A 20176-nucleotide genomic window follows, 5' to 3' on the forward strand; every position below is an offset into this window, starting at 1 on the left:
TAGTTCAAATTTATATAATAAATATATATAATAAATATATATTGAGCTTAGTTTAAATTTGTTCTAGCTCTGACATGTTACTTTTACTATTTAGTTATAAAATATTTTTACCATTTTGTTAAAGTTGGATTTTTAATTCTTTTCCTGTTAGATAGTTAAAACGACACAGTGTGTTGGATAAAAAAGCTTATGAATATTTTATAAAGCTCATGAATATTTTATTTATTTAAACAAAAGAGGCAGCTTTTTGATGAATATCGAAAAAATGACGTAAAAGTCTAAAATTACGTAGACAAACAAAGAGATTTAAGCAATACTTATACAAAAACATTTTAAAAGTTATGAATTTGTAAACTAAAAGTTTATAAAGTTTATTTAATTTACTTTTTCTTAGATTTATTTTTTACTAAAAAACTATGTTTTGTGTTTACTTAGATATGTGTTATTTACTGTCACTGTCAATGCGTTTGTTAGCTAGCAAGCGATATGACACACAAGTGATATACGATTATAAGGTTTACTACATATGGATAATTTTTTTCTTAAAGTAATTGAAAAAGGAGATAATTAATTTTTGATTTTTAGTTTTTATTGGAATTAGCTCCATTGCGTTAAACATTTTCATGATCTACTTAACTTTTATTTCGCATAATTATTCCGCGTAATTTTCATCAAATATTTTTTCCTTCGAAAAAATATTTGATGAAAATTATTTTTTCAAGATAATTTCTAGCATGACCACCATGACTAGCTCTCAGAAATTGCATTCAATTAGTCAAACTTACGGACCACTTTTTCAAGCAATTACGGTCTTATTTCTAAAGTAACACGAGTGTGTTGATTTCCAAAGTCCCCAGCTAACACAAAACGTTCAAGTACGTTCGAAAAACGTTGGAAACGTTTTTAAAACGTTCTTAGAACGTTCCCGACCGTTTATAACGTTCTACGAACGTTTCTTGAACGTTTTGTGTTAGCTGGGTCGCCATTTTTGTTGGTTAATCAGCAAGAACCAATCAGCAAGAACCAGTGACTTCACGTAAACCCATAAAAATAATCAAATGGTGTCAAATCACACAATCTTGGAGGACAATTCAGCTGTACAACGTCAAAACACAGTATCTGTATTTTTCATAATTGGATATGAAAATGATTTTGTAAAGTACGTTGGGCTGCCTCTTTAACTTCATATTTATCACTTGAAGCTTCATAGTATGAAGTTTCAAGTGATAAGTATGAAGTTAAGTTGGCGGCCCAACGTAACTTACAAAATCATTTTCATATCCAATTATGAAAAATACAGATACTGTGTTTTGACGTTGTACAGCTGAATTCACAGGACCATTTCTTTAAATAATGCTATCATAAATCTTGTCTTTCATTAAATAATTTTTGGGAAGCTGTGTGGTATGTAGTACCACCTCGCTGAAAACAAAAATTTTCTAGAGGTCATTGTTATAGTACTTTTGCCTTCTTGACACGAATTCCGTGAAAACGTAAAAATAACCTTTATCGCTCTAAAAATTACCCCCTATCATTATGTATTAATAGTATTTTGGATTTTTTTAAACAAAATTTCAATGTTATCATCATTTTTTATGCAGTAAAAGGTCCACAAAAAGCAGCTTTAAATTGTTCGAGCTTAGTTTTGCATTAAGGTTCAACTTTTGCATAATACAATTAAGGCTTTGTTTGAAGAGGCCATGGAAAATGGAAGGGCATTGGTGAGTTTTGTTTTTTTTACATAACACATGATACGTTCAGAATATTACCAGAGTTGTTTAGTAATACTTTGTGCATCGATGTGCATAATTTTTTCGTTTTAAGCGTTTTCGAGAGTTTATTATTCAAAGAAACGTTTTATGTACGTTTCTGACTCAAAATTTTAAGAAACCGCGTTTAATAGGTTAACACAGCTTTCAATACTTGTCCTATTTAAAAAATCATGGTCACTAAAAAAATTTATTAAGTACTGCTGAATCTTTTTCAATCACTGGGGCTAATAATTTTCAATGGAGTTAGATTTACCATTTATAAAATCAGGAAAATGATAACTCTTGATTTACTATTTGAACCTCTCCGTTTAATATCTTATCGATAATAACCTCTATATCAATGCGAACCTCTCCATTTATATCTTATCGATAGATTTAATTAAATATGACAAGGATTGTGAGATTTAAGTCACACTATCCTTCAATAACAAAGATGGTAGATTGTAATAACTGCAACATATCATTGATTGCTATCACACGCTTCTTAGTGGACACACTAGTTATAATAAAATAATTAAAATTAGACTGAGAACCAAGATGTAGTTTAAACAATACTCAAAAAAGCCTTTATTTCACGCCTGTTCACCAACATATTCAGAGACGTCATGTTGTTATGACAAGATGGTAAGTGTAATCAATGTTTGTTTGAGCTTTTGTGAAATTTTTATTTGTGAAGTTTATTTGTTCCGCTATTCTTCGAGGAGAGACGTTTTCCAAATTTTTCTGCATAAGATTTGATTTGTTGAGGTCGTTTCAATGAGATTTGCAAGATTTGTTTTTAGTTGCCAAATGATTTCACAAACTTTGTAAAATGGTAAAAAGAAATCTTTTTTTTTTTTTTTTTTTTTTTTTTAAGCAGATCATCTGAATAATAATCCAGAACACTTTGTTGTTGTATTGAGAAACTTGTTAAATTACCCAGCAAACATTTAGTCTAAAAAAGACGTCTTAAATATGTCTTTTAGACGTATTAGACAGTTTTTATACATCTAAAAGACGTCTTTTTTAGACTCGATGTTTGCTGGGTAGCTTAGGTAACTAAAAAAAAACGAAAAAAATTAAATAAATTTATGAATATGTTCCTCTTTTCTCACTCTCAAGTTGATTTACACCGTCCTTTATCGTTATTGTATATATACTTGAATTTCTTTCGTTCAAATCCTGAATATATTATATGCCATTAAGAACAAATTACATGTCATTATGAATATATTATATGTCATCATTGCTTGTCCATAGTTATTTTGGTAAGCTTAATTTATTTTTGTCACTTTTTTCTTAACAGAGAATATAAACCTTGCAGTAACTGAGAAAGCAATATCATTTAAAAATTTTAAACAAAAGTATCATATAAAAAATATAAAAACGTTATTTGCAAATTAATTATGATTATAGATGGATGAACAGTATAATCAGATCCACAATACTCGGAAGTCTCTTCGATTGGTAAACTATCGTTGTAACAAAACCCAGGAACAACTCGAAACGGTTCCTCTTGATTGCAAAAATCAGTCCGTTGATCTTTATCTACCACAAGTTCCATAGGTTTTTGTAAGCAACTATTATCTGGAGGAGAATCGACAACTATGAATATAAGATTTGTATCTGGGATTACTGCTAAAACAAAGTACTGAAACTTAGATGGTGCACATTCAATTCGCAGAGTGGTTGGGCTTCTTTTATTTTTTTTAAGTTGTTCAATTTCTTTTGCATAAAAGTCTTCCCATTTGTCATTTTGAAACAAGAAAAAAGACATGTTTTTAGTGCAACTGATATTTATATTATTGTTGTCTTGCAAATCAACTTTATTTTTTTGCAGCAAGAAAACGCCAAGCATGAACATTTGAAAGAAGACCCGCCATATTGAATTAATTAACCACAGAACGACACTAAGCAAAAACTTTGCCGGAGTAAACAATATGTTAGCAGCAGAATCATAATACTTTGATTCAAGACACACGGCCTGACTGTCTTCAAGGGCGATTTGCCTGAAAATGGAAATATCAGGTCTTGCAAAAAACTCCATTAGTTTTGCATGATACTGTCCGAAAAATGCACCTATCGCTCTTTCACCTTGATTGCTAACAACAATATAACCATTTTGATCTATAACAGCGCACGTTACTGTATTGTTTTCTTTGCAATTAAGTTGTATTGAACTTGTGACATTTTCAAAAATCTCTTTGAGCAATCCAGAATTCATGTCGGTACCTGTAACTAAAAATATTTGCAAAAAGAGTAAGCTATTTTATAAACTATTTGTTAAACCAGTTTTAACCAGTTTTCACATATGACTAGTAGTATTAGTTTATGCTAGTTTATTTAAAAAAAAAAAATGTTTAAATAAATTGGCGTTAAGAAACAAAAAAAAAAAGTACGAACCTGCCATTAAAACTCGTTCCCCATTGAGTTCCATCCATGAGGAAGCTGTAACTTGAATAAAAACAACTTCATCTATGTATGTAGAACGATTTGGAGTTGACATAATTATAGTATAAGAAGGCATGGCAACAGCTTGCTCAAAGAGAGAAATCCGTAGCGAATCACGTTCTGGAATATTTGTACTGTTCAGTGAGAAATATCTATCAATATATAAAAAAAATATATTGTTAAGCCCTTTGTCTTATCTTAATATAATTATATTTTTTATAATAGAAAGGACAACACCTACTTATTTATCATTAAAAAAACGATTAGCTTTTACCTTGTATAACCTCCTCTTGTACCAATGTACAATGTTGTAAAATCTGGATCTTCGGGTTGCTTTTCAATAAGATACTGTTGCCAACTTTGATTGACGTGTTCAAAGACCAAAGCAGCGTTAACGAGTAAGTTTGATACGAGTTCTTCTTCACAATTGTCAATTATATCATCTATTTTTTCATAGTTCGATAAATAATTATGGAGCTCGGCTGCCGTCGGATAAACTTTCACATCTACAGTATAATCACTACGATCACTTGTTATATGGCAAAACATCCATTGTGGAATATCCACGTAAGTGAAAAAAGGAATCGAAGTATTATCTGTAATATTTGAAACAAGTAAAGCGTTTACTCCGCTTATAAACAGATTGTTGCTTAGTGACCTGTTTATTTCAATAAAACTTATATCAGAGTCGCTTATTGCAAGAGCAGCGACGATTTCGGTATTATTGACTGGTTTAAAATAATACGTCATGTTATTTTCAGCGATCTTTCGGTTTTTATCATACAACCAATACGTTAAAAACTTCATCGAACCATTTTCTCGTCTTAGCATCCGCTCTTTTAAAACCTTAGAATCATTCTTGTTCACGCTGTATTCCAAATCTTCAAAATAGACATTAGTTGGAGAAGGGAGATAGCCCCCTTGATCTCTATATTTGGAATGTAGAATTATAAATCCGTTGTTATTGATTATAATTGGGTGGCTAAAAAATCCCAAAGAACTGATTGGAACTTCTTGTTTTAAAGCGCGAATTAGCATATCCACTCCAACTACGCCAGTGAGATTATGCGAATTAAAGATTCCTAGCGACATTGTTAAAATCATGCCAGCTCCGCTGCTATCTAAGTAAATTGGCGAAATACTTGGTCTTACTTCAGCTTTACTAGTCGCAGTTGATCGGCTTAATACTTCTAAATACTGTGCAACCGTGTCCCAAACATTCGCAAGGGTCTCGATTTTATAAAAGTAACCTCGATTATTACAAGACATTTCCTTAAGTGCGCGATCATCGGGATTTTTAACTCTTCCCACAAGATATGAGAATACTCTTACTTTTTTATCCTCGTTCAATGCATCAAAGACAACTTTGGCTGCTGCTGAATAGTCTCCTTCAATACCATCACTGAATACCATGATAAGTTTGTGACAACCAGCGGAGTATGTTCGATTATAATTAACTCCTATTGTTAATAGAATACTTATTTTAATTTTATAGAATACTTAGTATACGATATCTCACCCCCCAGATACACTGAGATACATGCACAAACACGATAAATATGTATATATACGTGTGTGTGCGGTTTGTCTATATATATATATATATATATATATATATATATATACATGCATACACACCTGAATTCAAAATACGGAATGCTGCATTAATGCCATCATTAAAGTAAAGAATATCTTTTGGATCTTCAATCTTGTTGATCGCCATTTTCATTCTTTCCTTGTTAAACTTTGTTGCTTGAATCAAAAACGGAACGCATTTATCTGACAAACTTGCTGTTTTCCCCACTGATATCACATTAAAATAATCATTTTCTTCAAGGGTATCAATCAAGGATTTCGCAGCAATTTTCGCTATCACTAAAATTAAAATGATAATTTGCAATTCAAAATCATTAGTAACACTTTTCGTTGATTAATTGGATATCATTGTGATTCAGGGGGGGGGGGGGGGTTAACGTTTAACTTGGCGATATAATAAACAAATAAATACAATAAATAGTCAAATGGCAAGAAAAACAAAAATAACGAACAATAAGTTTCATATGGTAATATAAAATAACAGATCTTAGAATTAATATTATGTTCTTAAGATGGGGAATTTAAAATCAAAAACTGAAAGTTTCCTGAAATATTGACGATAAACTGATTATCAATAAAAAAAAATCTTTTAACTGTTTTCTTTATAAACAATTGAAATCTTGATAGTTTTTTTTTCCCCTAACATCAATATATTGTTTTTTTTTCCCCTAAACTTCAATATATTGTGAGTATTCATCTAAGTATGGTTGCATATTCTAAAAACACATGCAAAAATATCGTTAGAGAAATCTAAAGTAAATGTGTACTAGCTTCAAAGGATTGTGGTTTATTTATGAATGTCGCTCAATAATCTTGAACTTAAGACTTTACCTAATCTCTTCTGTAAAACTTTATTTTTAAAGTCTCATTTTCTAAGTATTAATCATGAGAAATGAATAATAGCATTGAATATTATGACACTTTTCTTCCACAAAAAAACAACAACAAATAAACAAAAAAAACAAAACTTCTTTTACAGCGACTTCTCACTTCCTTTATGAATCAGCGTCACTTGAACATTAATTTATTCATTGTTATAAACAATCATGCTAATTATCAACTTAAATTACAGTTAGTTATCATATTTACAGTAAATATACTGAAATTTAAATTAAATTATTGGTAAAAAGAATAATTAGAAGGCGTTCGGGCCAATATAGGCTACTTTAAATCTTAGTGAGAATGATATGAAATGTTTTTCACCTACCAACAATAACTTTTAATTAACTAAAAAATAAAAATGAAAAAACCTATATTGCTTCCGGTCATAGAACCAGATCGATCAATAACAATGACGACGTCTTTTGGACCAGCTGCACTTTGTTGATACCACAATCGACGCCTACAATCATATAAATCAACATTGGTCTCGTTCATCCCATTCAAATTTCCAGGAAACATTCGGAAAAGTCCTGAATGTTAAGACATTTACAGTTTGTTATTTTTTTTAAAAGCTGTTATCAAATTTAAAATATTTCAAAGGTCACATAAAAACTTATGTTAATTAAGTTTTATATTTGAAAAAATTTATTTCATTTTTATAAAATAGTTTTATAAAAAAAAAATTTAATTAATAGGGAAACTATAATCGTAAAAAGCATAATATTGAATTAATGTAATAGTTAATAAAGAGATTTTATTACATTTTGACTTTTCACTCAAAAATCCATCACTAACGTTGGAAAAGTTATATTTTCAACAAACGTACAATATATTTTTATTATTTAAAAAGTTCCGGACGAATTTTTGAAAAGATAAATGTAATGAATTTACCTGATGCATCGCAATAATATTGGAGAATAATCGAGTTGTCTATTTTCTGGTTATCCATGAACACTTGGTCAAGGTTTTCGGTCCACCTCACTGTATTTAGTATGCTTTTGCTATGATCGTTTATGTTTGTAGGAACGTGGACGAAGCTCTTCGTTTGATTGATAGGTACATCAGTCGGAAATTCTTTCACAATTCGTACGAAAGATGTATTATACTCGCTAAACAATTCTTTCATTGATCGTGAACTCGGATAGTCAAAATCATCTATGTTTGGATCATAATTGTAGGCATTTTTTAATTCCGATACATTTTTTTTTAAATTTTGTAACAAATTTTCTTTTTGCGAAAAGAGCTTCTCAATATCAGAGGTAAAATTATTGCTTATTTCTTCTCCATTTATTTTACGGAATACAGCATCATCTGCTAGTTTCTTAAAATCTTTGTTAAACTCCTTGTAATTTGTCATTTTATTCACGTAAAAGTCTAAAATTCTTGTGAAGGCACCGGCAGCTTCTCTCAGTTTGGGCACATTCGTTGAACTTTGACTAAAAACAAATCTCAGCGTTGTGAATGTTACAAAACACACGTAGATCTTCATCCTGTTGTTGGTGTTGTTTACTGTTGGTATTGCTTTCTCGATTCGTAATTGAATTTATAAAATCTTTATTAATTAGAAATTTACACGAGCAAAGTTCATTCAAAAATGTCTAACCAACAGCTTGTCGCGGTGTTAAAAAAAAAAGCAATGGAAACTTTTCACAGCTAAATGAGTAAGAAAGATCACTTAACAAGGAAAATCTTTTAAACGTCAAAAAAACAAGCATGATTTTATTCTATACTCGTTTCGTTTTCTATTCAAACATTACATTTTACTGAATGGGCATTTAAAATTAACGAAAGTTATACATTACGATTTACAATAAGAGAAGTTCATACGTTAGACGTAAAACAAAACTCTGTTGCGTACCCGTTTTTAAAACTACTATTTAGCGAAAGAAATCTGGAAATCAATCTTATAAAAAAGACAATCAAGATACTGGAAGAAAATAGAAAAAAAAAAAAAAAAAAAAAAGCTGTCGTTGTTAAATCAATTTTTAAAACAACTTGGAAATTTTTAAAACAACTTGGAAAAAGAAAATTTTTTTTCGTTTTACCGTTAGATGTTTTTAGAGACGCTTTTACAGCCACGAACTAATAACTAACAAACTAAAATAGTTCTTAAAAAATAACGTTATTTAGTTATTAATCAAGTTATTACAGCTAAATTAGTAATAATAAAATCGAAAAACGAAAACTTTCGTGTTATTTTTAATAAACACAAGATTTTTTTTCTCATCAATCATCACATTTGTTATTTTTTTCTCTTTAACCGCTATAGTTAAATCTTTCATTCTGAACGTTTTGTTTCATGTTGTTTAGTGTAACGCCAATCAACACTTGAAACAATTTTTAAAACATTACGAAAACGATTCTTATCAGTTAAAAATAGAATACGTCATATCTTTATTAAACCGGTGGTGTACATATATATATATGTATATATACAGCATCGGTTTAATAAAGATATGTATCTATGTAAGTATGTATGTATGTATGTATGTATGTATGTATGTATGTATGTATGTATGTATGTATGTATGTATGTATGTATGTATGTATGTATGTATGTATGTATGTATGTATGTATGTATGTATGTATGTATGTATGTATGTATGTATGTATGTATGTATGTATGTATGTATGTATGTATGTATGTATGTATGTATGCATGTATGTATGTATGTATGTATGTATGTATGTATGTATGTATGTATGTATGTATGTATGTATGCATGTATGTATGTATGTATGTATGTATGTATGTATGTATGTATGTATGTATGTATGTATGTATGTATGTATGTATGTATGTATGTATGTATGTATGTATGTATGTATGTATGTATGTATGTATGTATGTATGTATGTATGTATGTATGTATGTATGTATGTATGTATGTATGTATGTATGTATGTATGTATGTATGTATGTATGTATGTATGTATGTATGTATGTATGTATGTATGTATGTATGTATGTATGTATGTATGTATGTATGTATGTATGTATGTATGTATGTATGTATGTATATATGTATGTATGTATGTATGTATGTATGTATGTATGTATGTATGTATGTATGTATGTATGTATGTATGTATGTATGTATGTATGTATGTATGTATGTATGTATGTACGTATATATATATACACACGCACACATATAAAACTTTATGTATATGATTTATACTAATTTACGCAAATTTATTGTACTTAACAAATAAAAGTTAACATTTTGATAGATAATTTAACTTTGTCAAATAAAAGTTGAAATAGTTCAAGGATATGATAAAAAATAGTGTTTAGCAAATTATTGGGTGGTACATAGGAGCACCTGCGTACTGTTTGTGCAATTTAGAAAAAATAACTATATACTTTATGAAGCAGCTATGTAACTTACCAATTATGTACAAGTAAATAACAGGCAATTTGAGGTTTTCAATTCGGATTTTGCAATAAAGTAATCACGTGACTAAGTAGTTGAAAAACATTTTGGAAAAGGTTAGTTTTGAACAAAAAAGATGAGAAAATCTGTCAACATGTGTAAAAACAGCTGCGAGTATCCGTTTTTGTAAAAAAACATTTCAAAAAAAGAATTTTTAATTGAAAACTAGCAAGTTGTTCCGAAACGTTCAAATCATTTTTTCGGAGTTCTCTTAACTCGCAGTTGTTTGGCCTTGCCATTGTTAACTTGCCTTAATTAATCTCCTTTCTATTTAACATTCTTTCTTTTTTAATCTAAATTGGCTTTAATCTTGTTTTCATTTTAATCTCATTTGTTTTTTTATTATTTTTTTAATTTTTATTTTAACTTTCTTCATATTTTCTCCTCAATACTTACTGCCAAAGGTTTAAAAAATGTTAATTCAAAAAAAGATGTCTCTCTTAAATTCTTCTCATTCTTCTTTTCTATTACCATTTTTCATTGAAGTTGCAAATTTTCCATCATTTGAATTGAACCCGTCATTTCGAAAAGGGCACAAGTCACACTTTTTTCGAATTTCACTTTTTTGAGCCATTTTATTTATTTTTTTATTTTTTTTTAATAAATAAAGTTCACAAAAACTCTATATGTTTTTTATTTATCTACTCCTATATTTAGTTTTATAAGCACCGTAGACTTTTTTTGATAAGAAACATATTTTTTGTTGATCCTGAAAAGTTTTAATAAACGGACTTGTGTCCTTTTCGAAATGACGAGTTCAATTCCTTTAAGAGGCCTGAAAATCTTGTAAAAAGCAACAGCGTCATTAAAAAGTAAGCAAGTGCCGTCATTTATGATAATTCAGGACAGATGGAGTTAGTGTCAAATGAAACCGCATTCTTTAACCACAATTTTAATCAGTTAAGATGCTTACATTTTAAATTTCAAGTTACATTATTCTTTGAAACTCCTTTATTGTAACTACAAGTTTCTTTTATCATTTTAATTTAATTTTTACCACTGTAGATAGTTAGCGATATTTAACTGTACAAAACCTTCGAACCTTCGAGAGATGACCATTTGCAGTTTAAAGTAATTTATTGACCTCGCTCGGAAATACGCGCCTCTTATAAAAATTAAAAAAAAAGAAAGTTAAAATATTTAAATGATTAAATCAAATGAAGAAACAATGCGATGACAAGTTGACAAAAAAAAAACAATAAGCTAAATTTTAAAAATTTAGTAAAATGAAAAGCAACAGGGGAAAGGGTGTGAGTGAGTGTGTGTGTGTGTGTGTGTGTGTGTGTGTGTGTGTGTGTGTGTGTGTGTGTGTGTGTGTGTGTACAGATGTGCAGTAGTATCGTGCTTAATCTAACTGATTAAAGTTCGTAAAAAGCAATAAGTCTGTCGGTCTTTTTTTCACTTTATTTGATTGATTACTGTCCTACTACTTGTGTCACGCAGGTGTGGGTACACTTAACTTGCATGCAGTTTTTAGGCTGTTGCACAGTGAAGCGAAATGGTCAAAAAGCGGCCAAAACTCAAAATTTTGTAAAGTAATAAACGTTTTTATAAAATTATTGTTCCAATTCTCTGACTAGGATAGTAGACATGAGAGAACCAAAATATATATTTTTCTTTTCATTTGATATTTTTTCTAATAAGTTGTAAAAAAAAATAATGAAAATGGTGTATTATAAAAAATCCCACTTATGGCCACTTTTTGAGCTTTTCGCTTCATAGTGTGTTGGCCTTCCATTCTACTTCATCAGTAAACACATTTTATTGTGATTCACATTCAAGATTAAAACACTGAAGCAGAAAATATTTTTAGTCAAAGCTGGCTATCAAACCTTACCAATTGACGGAATTGACGAATGGACGGAAAAAGTACCTGCAGTACTGATTAGCCAACCCGCGATACTTTTTTTCATCATTACTTTTTTTAGATTTAAAATTTATTTGCCATTTTATTTATCTACCTAAATATTGAGTTTGTTTTAGTTTTCAACTGTAGGTTTTTGTATGGGCAGAAACAGTTTTCATAAAAGGTGGTGTTTAAGTTCTTAATGAATGTTGTATAGAATTTTAAAGTCTTCTTCAAGTCGTTGTTTGCTAAATAAAATAAGCTTGCAAAAGATACATTAAAAGTGAAGGGAGGTCAATAAACTTTCTATCAGAAGCCGACTAAGATCTTGTCAAGCACATTTTGCAGTTTGAAAGAATGAGGTTTGTATCACACGAAAGGACCTAATACAGTTAAGTTTTCAGTTAGCGGAAGCTAACAACTTGCCACTTAACTTTCATAAAGCTAAGGGAATTGCTGGCAAAGATTAATAATATTCTTTTACCAATGAAAAGGCGACCTGCATAGAGTTATCGGCAGCCAGAACCCATATCAGTTACTGGAGCTTCAAATATCTTGCTATAATATATTCTAGATAAACTTTCCTTTCAGACCAAAAATGTTTATGGATGAAGTTAATTTCTCAAGAGCTTCTTAGTTTAGACATAAAACTATTGTGACAAGAAAATCGCCCGGTCAGTTCTCTGTTTTGTTCTAAGAAAGGCGTTACACTCACTGATGTTTTTTGCATGAATGCTACTGAATATTTTCTTCTATTATTGGTATTTTTTATATGGAAAAGAAAACAAAAGATAAGCTAAAAAATAGTACACCTTCTGGACCACTTTTTGTATGTAGTATTTGCATGGTAGAAGGATAAGCTCAACATTGTTTTAAACATGGTTGAGCACTTCCTAACTTTTATGTAACCATCAAAAGCTACCCTTTTCTTTTAATATTAGATGACTTTGCCACTCATACATAAAAATTAAATGCTATTTTAAAAGCGTCAGAATCTAACATAATAATGCTGACTTTTTCTCCTCATGAGATGTATAATATGTGGATGAAATTTCATCGAACACATTACGAGAAAGAGGTTGAAAAGCGGATGCAATATAACCCTGGCAAAGAAATAACCAACCACATGGTGGTTGCTTCTCCGAAGTTTACTTAATTGTGCCAATTTATAAATAGATTTAGTATACCTAGCTTTTGCCTTTCAAACGTGATGCTTTTGGAAATCATGAGTTCACTGGCCATGAATTCACTGGCCATGAGTTGACTGGCCATAACAAAAACCTTGTTAAATTTTATTGTTGAAATGTTGCCTCAACATTTTTTCCATTAGATATATTGCTAGCCTTTTTACTTGAGATGTAATAAAATATTCAGTTTGCAACATCGCAGATCATTTAACTTGATAAATTGCTATCTTCTTAATTTGAGACATTTCCCATTCTACCTGAGACACCAAGTTCCATTCATACTTTTTAAACCATTAAATTAACACCTTAAATAATTTTTTTTTTTAAAAAAAATGTTTCAATTGATGGATAGCTTCAAAAAATTGACTGGGATGAACATGGAACAATCAAAGACATTCAAGAAATAACTTAAGAGAAGTCTTTCGAGTATTTAATAAGGGTACAACTGATAAGCTACACGGGTTACGATCTCTGCTTTGAATTCCCAAACTAAAAAACTACTAACCGTGAGAAACAGAAGTTAAATAAACGGCTAAGAAAAAAAGTGTGTAGATCACAAAGGTAACAGTAGTAAAAAACATAATTCCCTAAGCTCTAAAAAGAACAAAAGACAACGGTGATACTGCTACATGTGAAGTAAGGATAGTGTGGAGGATTTAAATCAATATTTAATTGTGGAGTATGAGTAGAGGATCTATACTCATCATCTGAGTCCCGAAGTGGGTTATAAGATAAATTTATATGTGAATGATATCATTAAATGAATTTTACATGTGCATATAAGTGTTATATGGGTGCGTGTGGGTATGAATACTACATAGGTTGTTGTTTGATTACATATTAGTGTTGAATATTTCTTTTCTTCATACCCTTTTGTACTAATACGCCCATTAGTGATACTAATCAAGCCTTGTTGTGGGATATTAGTTCGGCAACCTCTTGTACCTCAGACCACTTTTTGCCTTCGGGCGTTTTTTGTATAGTCTATTAAATCAACATAAACCATTCAAAGCTTGTGTTTTTCTCTCATAATTATACTTTAGCTTTTTTGACCAAGAAGTATCATTTTTGAGCGTTTTAAAAAGGTAATCAAGTGATCAATGGTGCAACTTATGCCCTGTACCTTTGACCACGGTTTGTTGTTCCTTTGAACATAATGTTATCATTAAAAAGTCATGCATTTTTTGGACTTATTTAATGTTATTGCTTCATTATATATTGTAAGTAAACTTTTGGTCATTCTCATGTCAATTAAAGCTTATATAACCATTTTGTAAACAATCAAAGTTATCTAAAATAGATCCAAGAAATCCGTCCTTGCAATCTTGGAAAGATTCGTGTTTCAAGGGTTATTTTATACCTGAGGTAATCCAACTTTTTAAAAAAATATCAAGCTTTTTGTAACTCATGTGGTTAATTTTGTTTTGAACAATTCCACTAAATGCAGCATAAACGGGCATCACAAAAATAATGGCGCGTTTTTATTGCTTTGGTTTCTCACGTAATTTTAATGATATTAACTGAATTTTTTAACTTTTTTATAATTCGCTTTTTTCTTTTTTACAAAAAAAAACTTCACTTTCATTAATGGAAATAGTTTATTAGACCATTTACATTAATCAAATTTATTCTTAGACACCTACTCGTCCAACACAACTTTCTAAAATTGTGTCACACCAAAACTTTTTGCGAAATTTTTTGTTTTTACTTCACACCATCTATTCAATTGGTATCTCCACAATTTAAAGTCATGACTCTCACGTTTTGCACATTGTACAGGCCGTTAATTTTGCACATTGTACAGGCCGTTAATTTTGAACATCTTCTCATCAAATAAACAAAATTCGTCATGTTTCTTCTTTTTGGAAATTGTTTTGCACTCCATTTATTAACTTTATTTGTTTAACATCTTGACCAGTAAATGACAACCAAAGCAACATGTATATAGTAAGCAGAGGATCCAAAATCGAGAAAAAACAGAGTCGAGAAAAATCGAGAAAAAACTCCGTCGGAGTCGAGAAAAATCGGAGTTTTGATAAAACTTTGTTACAAATTAAAAAATTAAACTATCTTGTTGATAATTAAATTACATTGTTCTTATATTTACTTTTTTAAATTTTATATATTTAGATTTATAATTCATAATAAATTTTTAAAAAATTTATATTTTTGTATTTCTTAGTACTAAAATATTTTTCTTATCACAATCTTTTAACGAACAAGTTTTATCTAATAAATGGCTATCTAACCGGCATCGGTTAGGAAGAAGGCGTGAACTTTCAGTTAAATGCCCTTCCGCAGTGCTCTGTAATAAAGACTTCTTGGCGTACCTATAGTAAAAACTAAAAAGAAATATTAAAAAAGTGTTTATTCTGAAGATCTTTTAAAATAATATTTTAAGAAGATGAAAACATGGATGGCTAGTTCAAATTTCAAAACTGCTTCAGATTTCACACCAGTTACTTCGTATTCTTTTAACTGATCGGTGAAGGTCTTGTCTTTTTTTGGCTTTTTAGCTGTTGATTGATTTTGATATAAAACTTCTTGAATTTCGACCAAAAAAGATGTCAATTGTGATGGTTCTTCTAGTTTGCTTTTAGCGCGATCATCTGATTTTGTTTGGAGACTATTTTCTTTTGTTGCAAATTGTTGATCAAATAATTTTGCAGCATAAATTTGAATATCTTTTTTGGAAGCGTAAAAAAATGTGTGGTTTTTATTTTTAAAAAAATTGGGATTGTGCAAATAACGACTCAATGATACCATATAATGTTCTTATGATTTTCGTATCTGGAGATTAACGCCTCTGCAAAATTAGAACTGATGTCAGTTTCTACAACCTTCAATTTCCTTACTAACGTTTCCATAATGATGTCACACTCCAAAATTCTTGTACTTGGTTTTTCCAAGCGAACTACAGCGTCAGCAATGACTTCCAATAAGTCAGACAGCAATTTTAAGAAATCCAAGTCAATTTCATCTAACATATTTAAGCAGTTTAGTTCTTCGAGTGTTTTTTTTTACAGCTTCTAAGCAATCCAAAAATCTTTGGATCATTTGAAAAACACTGTACCATCTAGTGCGGTTGTTGAGCAATAGTCCTTCGTCATGCGAAGATGCGTAAATTTTGTGTATTATTCTTTTAAGAACTTCATATCGATGAATATTTTAAAAACTTAATTAGTATTCGAAGTTTCTTTAGACTTTTTTCGATATTTTCTTCATACTCAATCTCATTCTCCGAAAAGTCAAACAGAAACTCTCCTTCAGTCTCTCCATCAGTTTCCGTTTCTGTTTCAATATCCGATTCAGTTTCTTTGTTCAGAATTTCGCGACAATCTTTTTTAGCGTATATCAAATCACATACACTCAAATGAATTGAAAGATTCTGGCAGATTTGATGTGGAAACTTAAATATGGTACTCAATTTCATCATCCAGCTACAGCCATCCGTAGTTTTACCTGCAACATCTTCATCATCTATACCGAATTCTTTTAATTTTTGCATTATCAAAATGTTAAATGTTTTGGCAGAACTAAGAAGATGGCAACTTCACCATTCCTAAACAATATGTTCGGTCGTGATGAATATTAAAATTGAAATATCTTCTACCTCAATTGTTACACCATTCGTCACCTGTTAGTCCAAATGTTTCTCCTTTTGCTTTTAAGTATGTTTTATCATATGGTTTTGAATAGAACAAGCTTTTTTTTTGAGGTTTTTTCCACCACCACCACCTGTCCCACTGTGCATTACTAATTACTTTGCGATGTAAATTAGTGTTGATATTGAACAAAGAGAACACTTGTATTTTGAAAACAACATGAACTATTGTAAAAGCAGCGTAGAAATAAAATAAGACTTTAATTATTTTACGAGTAAAAATTGATATAAAAAAAAAAAACACCTCATATTAATTTTTTTTTTTTTAAAAAAAAAAACACCTCATTAATTTTTTTAAAAAAAAAAAAAAAACACCTCATATTAATTTGTGTAGTTGTCAGTTCATGTGAGCATTCATTAATTTTTGATAGTTGTATTGCTATAAGATAAAAGTTGGGGATAAGACAAGTTTATGTTTTGTACCAAACGGGGATCGAGTTACGTTTATAAATATAATGTCATTTATAAATACAAAAAAGTGTATTACATTTTATGAATATATAGAACTTTAATATGTAAAGAATCTTACTAAAATTTTTAAATACAGTGGACGTCATATTTTTATATACAAGGACGTCATTTTCAAGTTGTAAACGGTATATCGAAGCTATTGAATACTTTGTGACTGATTGGTAGACACCGGAAGAATAGCTTAGACTGCTTCTTACTCTAGTCGGTTATATGTGTATAAGACTTAAGATCATTCTACCTTAGATACCTAGAGGCTAGGACAATCTCCCTTAGATACCTAGAGGCTAGGACAATCTCCCTTAGTTTGTAGATATAGTAAACAATCCGATTTGAAATTGTAATATGTTAAGGTAGGAATCAAAGAAATAAAGGGAGCTATAAAACATCGCTTAATACGACATTGTATGAGGCCAGTAAATATACATCTAGCTTGTGAATATTTTTTCACCTTGTAAATATAATTCAGCTCGTAAATAAACTTATGCTAGCTTTTTAGCGTTTTTTTTTTTTGGCTCTCTTTTAAACAATATATTTCAGTTTTTTTAAGTTTTCAGCTCTGTGCTAATCTTTCCATAGCGTATATTCCTCACAAAAAATAGATCCTTACAAATACAAAGAATTCCTTTATGTTGTTGTAACATCTGCAACTTTTTTAAAAGAATTCGTTTACTTTAAAAACAGCTACAGAGATCAATTACAATAATAATTTACAGGGATAAATCACAGGAACCAGTTACAGGGATCAGTTACAGGAAAGAGTTACAATGATCAATTGCAAGGATCAATACAGCCAATCAGCTCCTTTAATAATTGATTGTTGTTTAATCTCTAACTCAGACACTTTTTTCTTTTTCACATATTTTAACTTTCTTTTTTATACGTCGGCCGATTATAAGTATTTTTTATACGTCGGCCGATTATAAGTATTTTTTATACGTCGGCCGATTATAAGTATATTTTATACGTCGGCCGATTATAAGTATTAGTATCACATCTATAATCAACTAAAAAGTTAAAAAACTGAATAAAAGACCAGAAAATTGTCTAAAAAATATAAAAACCCAATTTATTTTGTCAAATAATTGATTTAACTGAAGGTTACAGCGATGGTTTTACTAAATAAGTTTCGTTTTTTATATATTGATGTATATAAGGTTATATATTGATGAATGACCAACTTTATATAAGGGGTTGGTTGAGTATGAAACTTGCTGGTTGCCGATAAAAATCCAATACTGCTGAAAAAACCTGTACTCTTGATAGCTGCATAATAAAAATTCTTTTTACAACATTTTTTCATTTTTAAATAACAATTAAATTATACATTTATAAATTGTTAAATAAATATATATTTTTTTAAAAAGTATACTTATAAACAGTATATAAATGTAAATACTTAAAAGTAACCAATTGCTAAACTCAATATGCTTAAATAATTGTTCTAACCGTAGAAAGATTAAGTACAAACAATATTAAATATGTAAGACAAATGTATGATAGATTATAACATGATGCATTAAGGTTCCTTAAAATAATTTTTTTTTTTTTTTTTTTGCAACTTTTGAACTTCAAGCCAGAAAAATCATGAACATTTTTGATCAATATATAAATATAATGATAATATTTCAATAAATATTATAACAATATATAATTATGCCAAATTTTGGTTTTGAGAGAATGTTAATTACAAAATTTTGGAATTCTTCTGATTTAACAAGTTGAATTAATAAAGAAATATTATTAATATTTGTTTTTCTTTCTGTCACCTTGGCATCAACTATAACAAAGAATGGTCCTGAACTGTCGCTCTTTTTTGGTGTTAAATCTCGTGTTAATTTCTATCTTTTTTATTAGAATGGGTACATTGACTTTATCTGAGAAATTTAGAAATATTTCTTAAGAAACTTTTAAATCAATTAAAGTTTATGGATATTTTTAGTTTTAATTTTTTTCGCGTACAAAAAACTAGATATTAACCTAAAAACTAGATAATAATTTAAAAAAATAACAAGAAGAAGAAGATATTAGTAGAAAAGAAAAGCTATTATATTACCAGTTTATCAATCTTTTAATGTGGTTTTTTTTTCTTCGCAACTTTTGAAATCCTATTTATAACATTTTGAAAGTTTTATTTGTATAAAGATTTTTATTTTCCTACACATTTACATTTTTTTAAGATCATAATTGCCTCTTATTAAAACAAAAGTTTTTAAAGCATGTTAACCCCCTGAATTCCCCCTGAATTGAGGAAATCAGGGGATTAATTAGCTCTTGTCCCAAATTTAAAAAGGTTAAAAATCATAACTTTTTTTTGAAATTATTTATGAAATATTATTAAGACATTAAAATGTTTTTTAAAGGCCTTTATTTTTATGTAACGGGCCAAAAATCATGGTTTAGAGTTTTCCATGCGAAACTAACAAAAAATAAATCTTTGCTTTTTGGTCTTTAGTACTCTTCGGAACTTTAACTAAATACTTAACAATTAACTTTGTTGTATTTTCAATCATTTAAAATCGAAGCAACAAAACGGAATGCTTGTTTTATACTCACGTCATATATATTACTTACATTGATTTTAGATGTCAACGCAATGCCTTTGGTTAAAATGTTAGAATACAATTTTTATCAAATGAGTTTCTATAAAAAGGTCATTAATAAAAGTTAAAAGATTTCAGCTGACATACAAACAAAACGGAGGAACTTTACATAGAGGGCAAGAGATAAAAACATGATAGCATGTTACTGTTTGTACTTGAAAAGAGACGGTACAAATGCAGAAATTTTTTTTTTTTTTTTTTGTAGAAAAACATTTTTGTAAAAGTTTCATTTTATTTCCACACTTGTTCATTTATCATGACTGTTTTCAATCTTTTTCAGAAAATTATGC

The 20176-nt window shown here is 29.4% G+C and overlaps 1 protein-coding gene and 1 long non-coding RNA gene across 2 annotated transcripts; one reads left to right on the plus strand and one right to left on the minus strand.

The window, feature by feature from the left end:
• The first annotated feature begins 2469 nt into the window (after window positions 1–2469).
• LOC149893360 (uncharacterized) lies at window positions 2470–4146 on the plus strand. The gene is made up of 2 exons (XR_016446229.1): window positions 2470–2586; window positions 3168–4146. It is a non-coding gene; the product is annotated as an uncharacterized LOC149893360 (long non-coding RNA).
• Window positions 2840–8529, minus strand: LOC145188313 (voltage-dependent calcium channel subunit alpha-2/delta-3-like). Its single transcript, XM_090070460.1, has 6 exons — window positions 7572–8529; window positions 7049–7210; window positions 5841–6077; window positions 4477–5662; window positions 4155–4354; window positions 2840–3989 (listed from the first exon to the last, which is right to left on the minus strand). Exons 1-6 carry the CDS (start codon window positions 8167–8169, stop codon window positions 3106–3108), a joined length of 3267 nt encoding a protein of 1088 aa, XP_089926586.1. The 5' UTR covers window positions 8170–8529; the 3' UTR covers window positions 2840–3105.
• Between the last annotated feature and the right edge of the window lie 11647 nt (window positions 8530–20176).

The sequence above is a fragment of the Hydra viridissima genome, unplaced genomic scaffold (assembly GCF_058129835.1).
Source record: "Hydra viridissima isolate aposymbiotic clone 2 unplaced genomic scaffold, HvirCarnegie_v1 scaffold_1, whole genome shotgun sequence".
NCBI classification, from domain to species: domain Eukaryota; kingdom Metazoa; phylum Cnidaria; class Hydrozoa; order Anthoathecata; family Hydridae; genus Hydra; species Hydra viridissima.

Bases quoted from the DNA above. Each gene is read 5' to 3' on its own strand.
- LOC145188313 (XM_090070460.1), bottom strand. From the start codon at position 8,169: ATGAAGATCTACGTGTGTTTTGTAACATTCACAACGCTGAGATTTGTT. The intron at 4,355-4,476 runs GTAAAAGCTAAT...ATATATTGATAG, and splicing joins ACAAGAGGAGGTTATACAAG to ATATTTCTCACTGAACAGTA. The intron at 3,990-4,154 runs GTTCGTACTTTT...AAATATTTTTAG, and splicing joins GGAACGAGTTTTAATGGCAG to TTACAGGTACCGACATGAAT.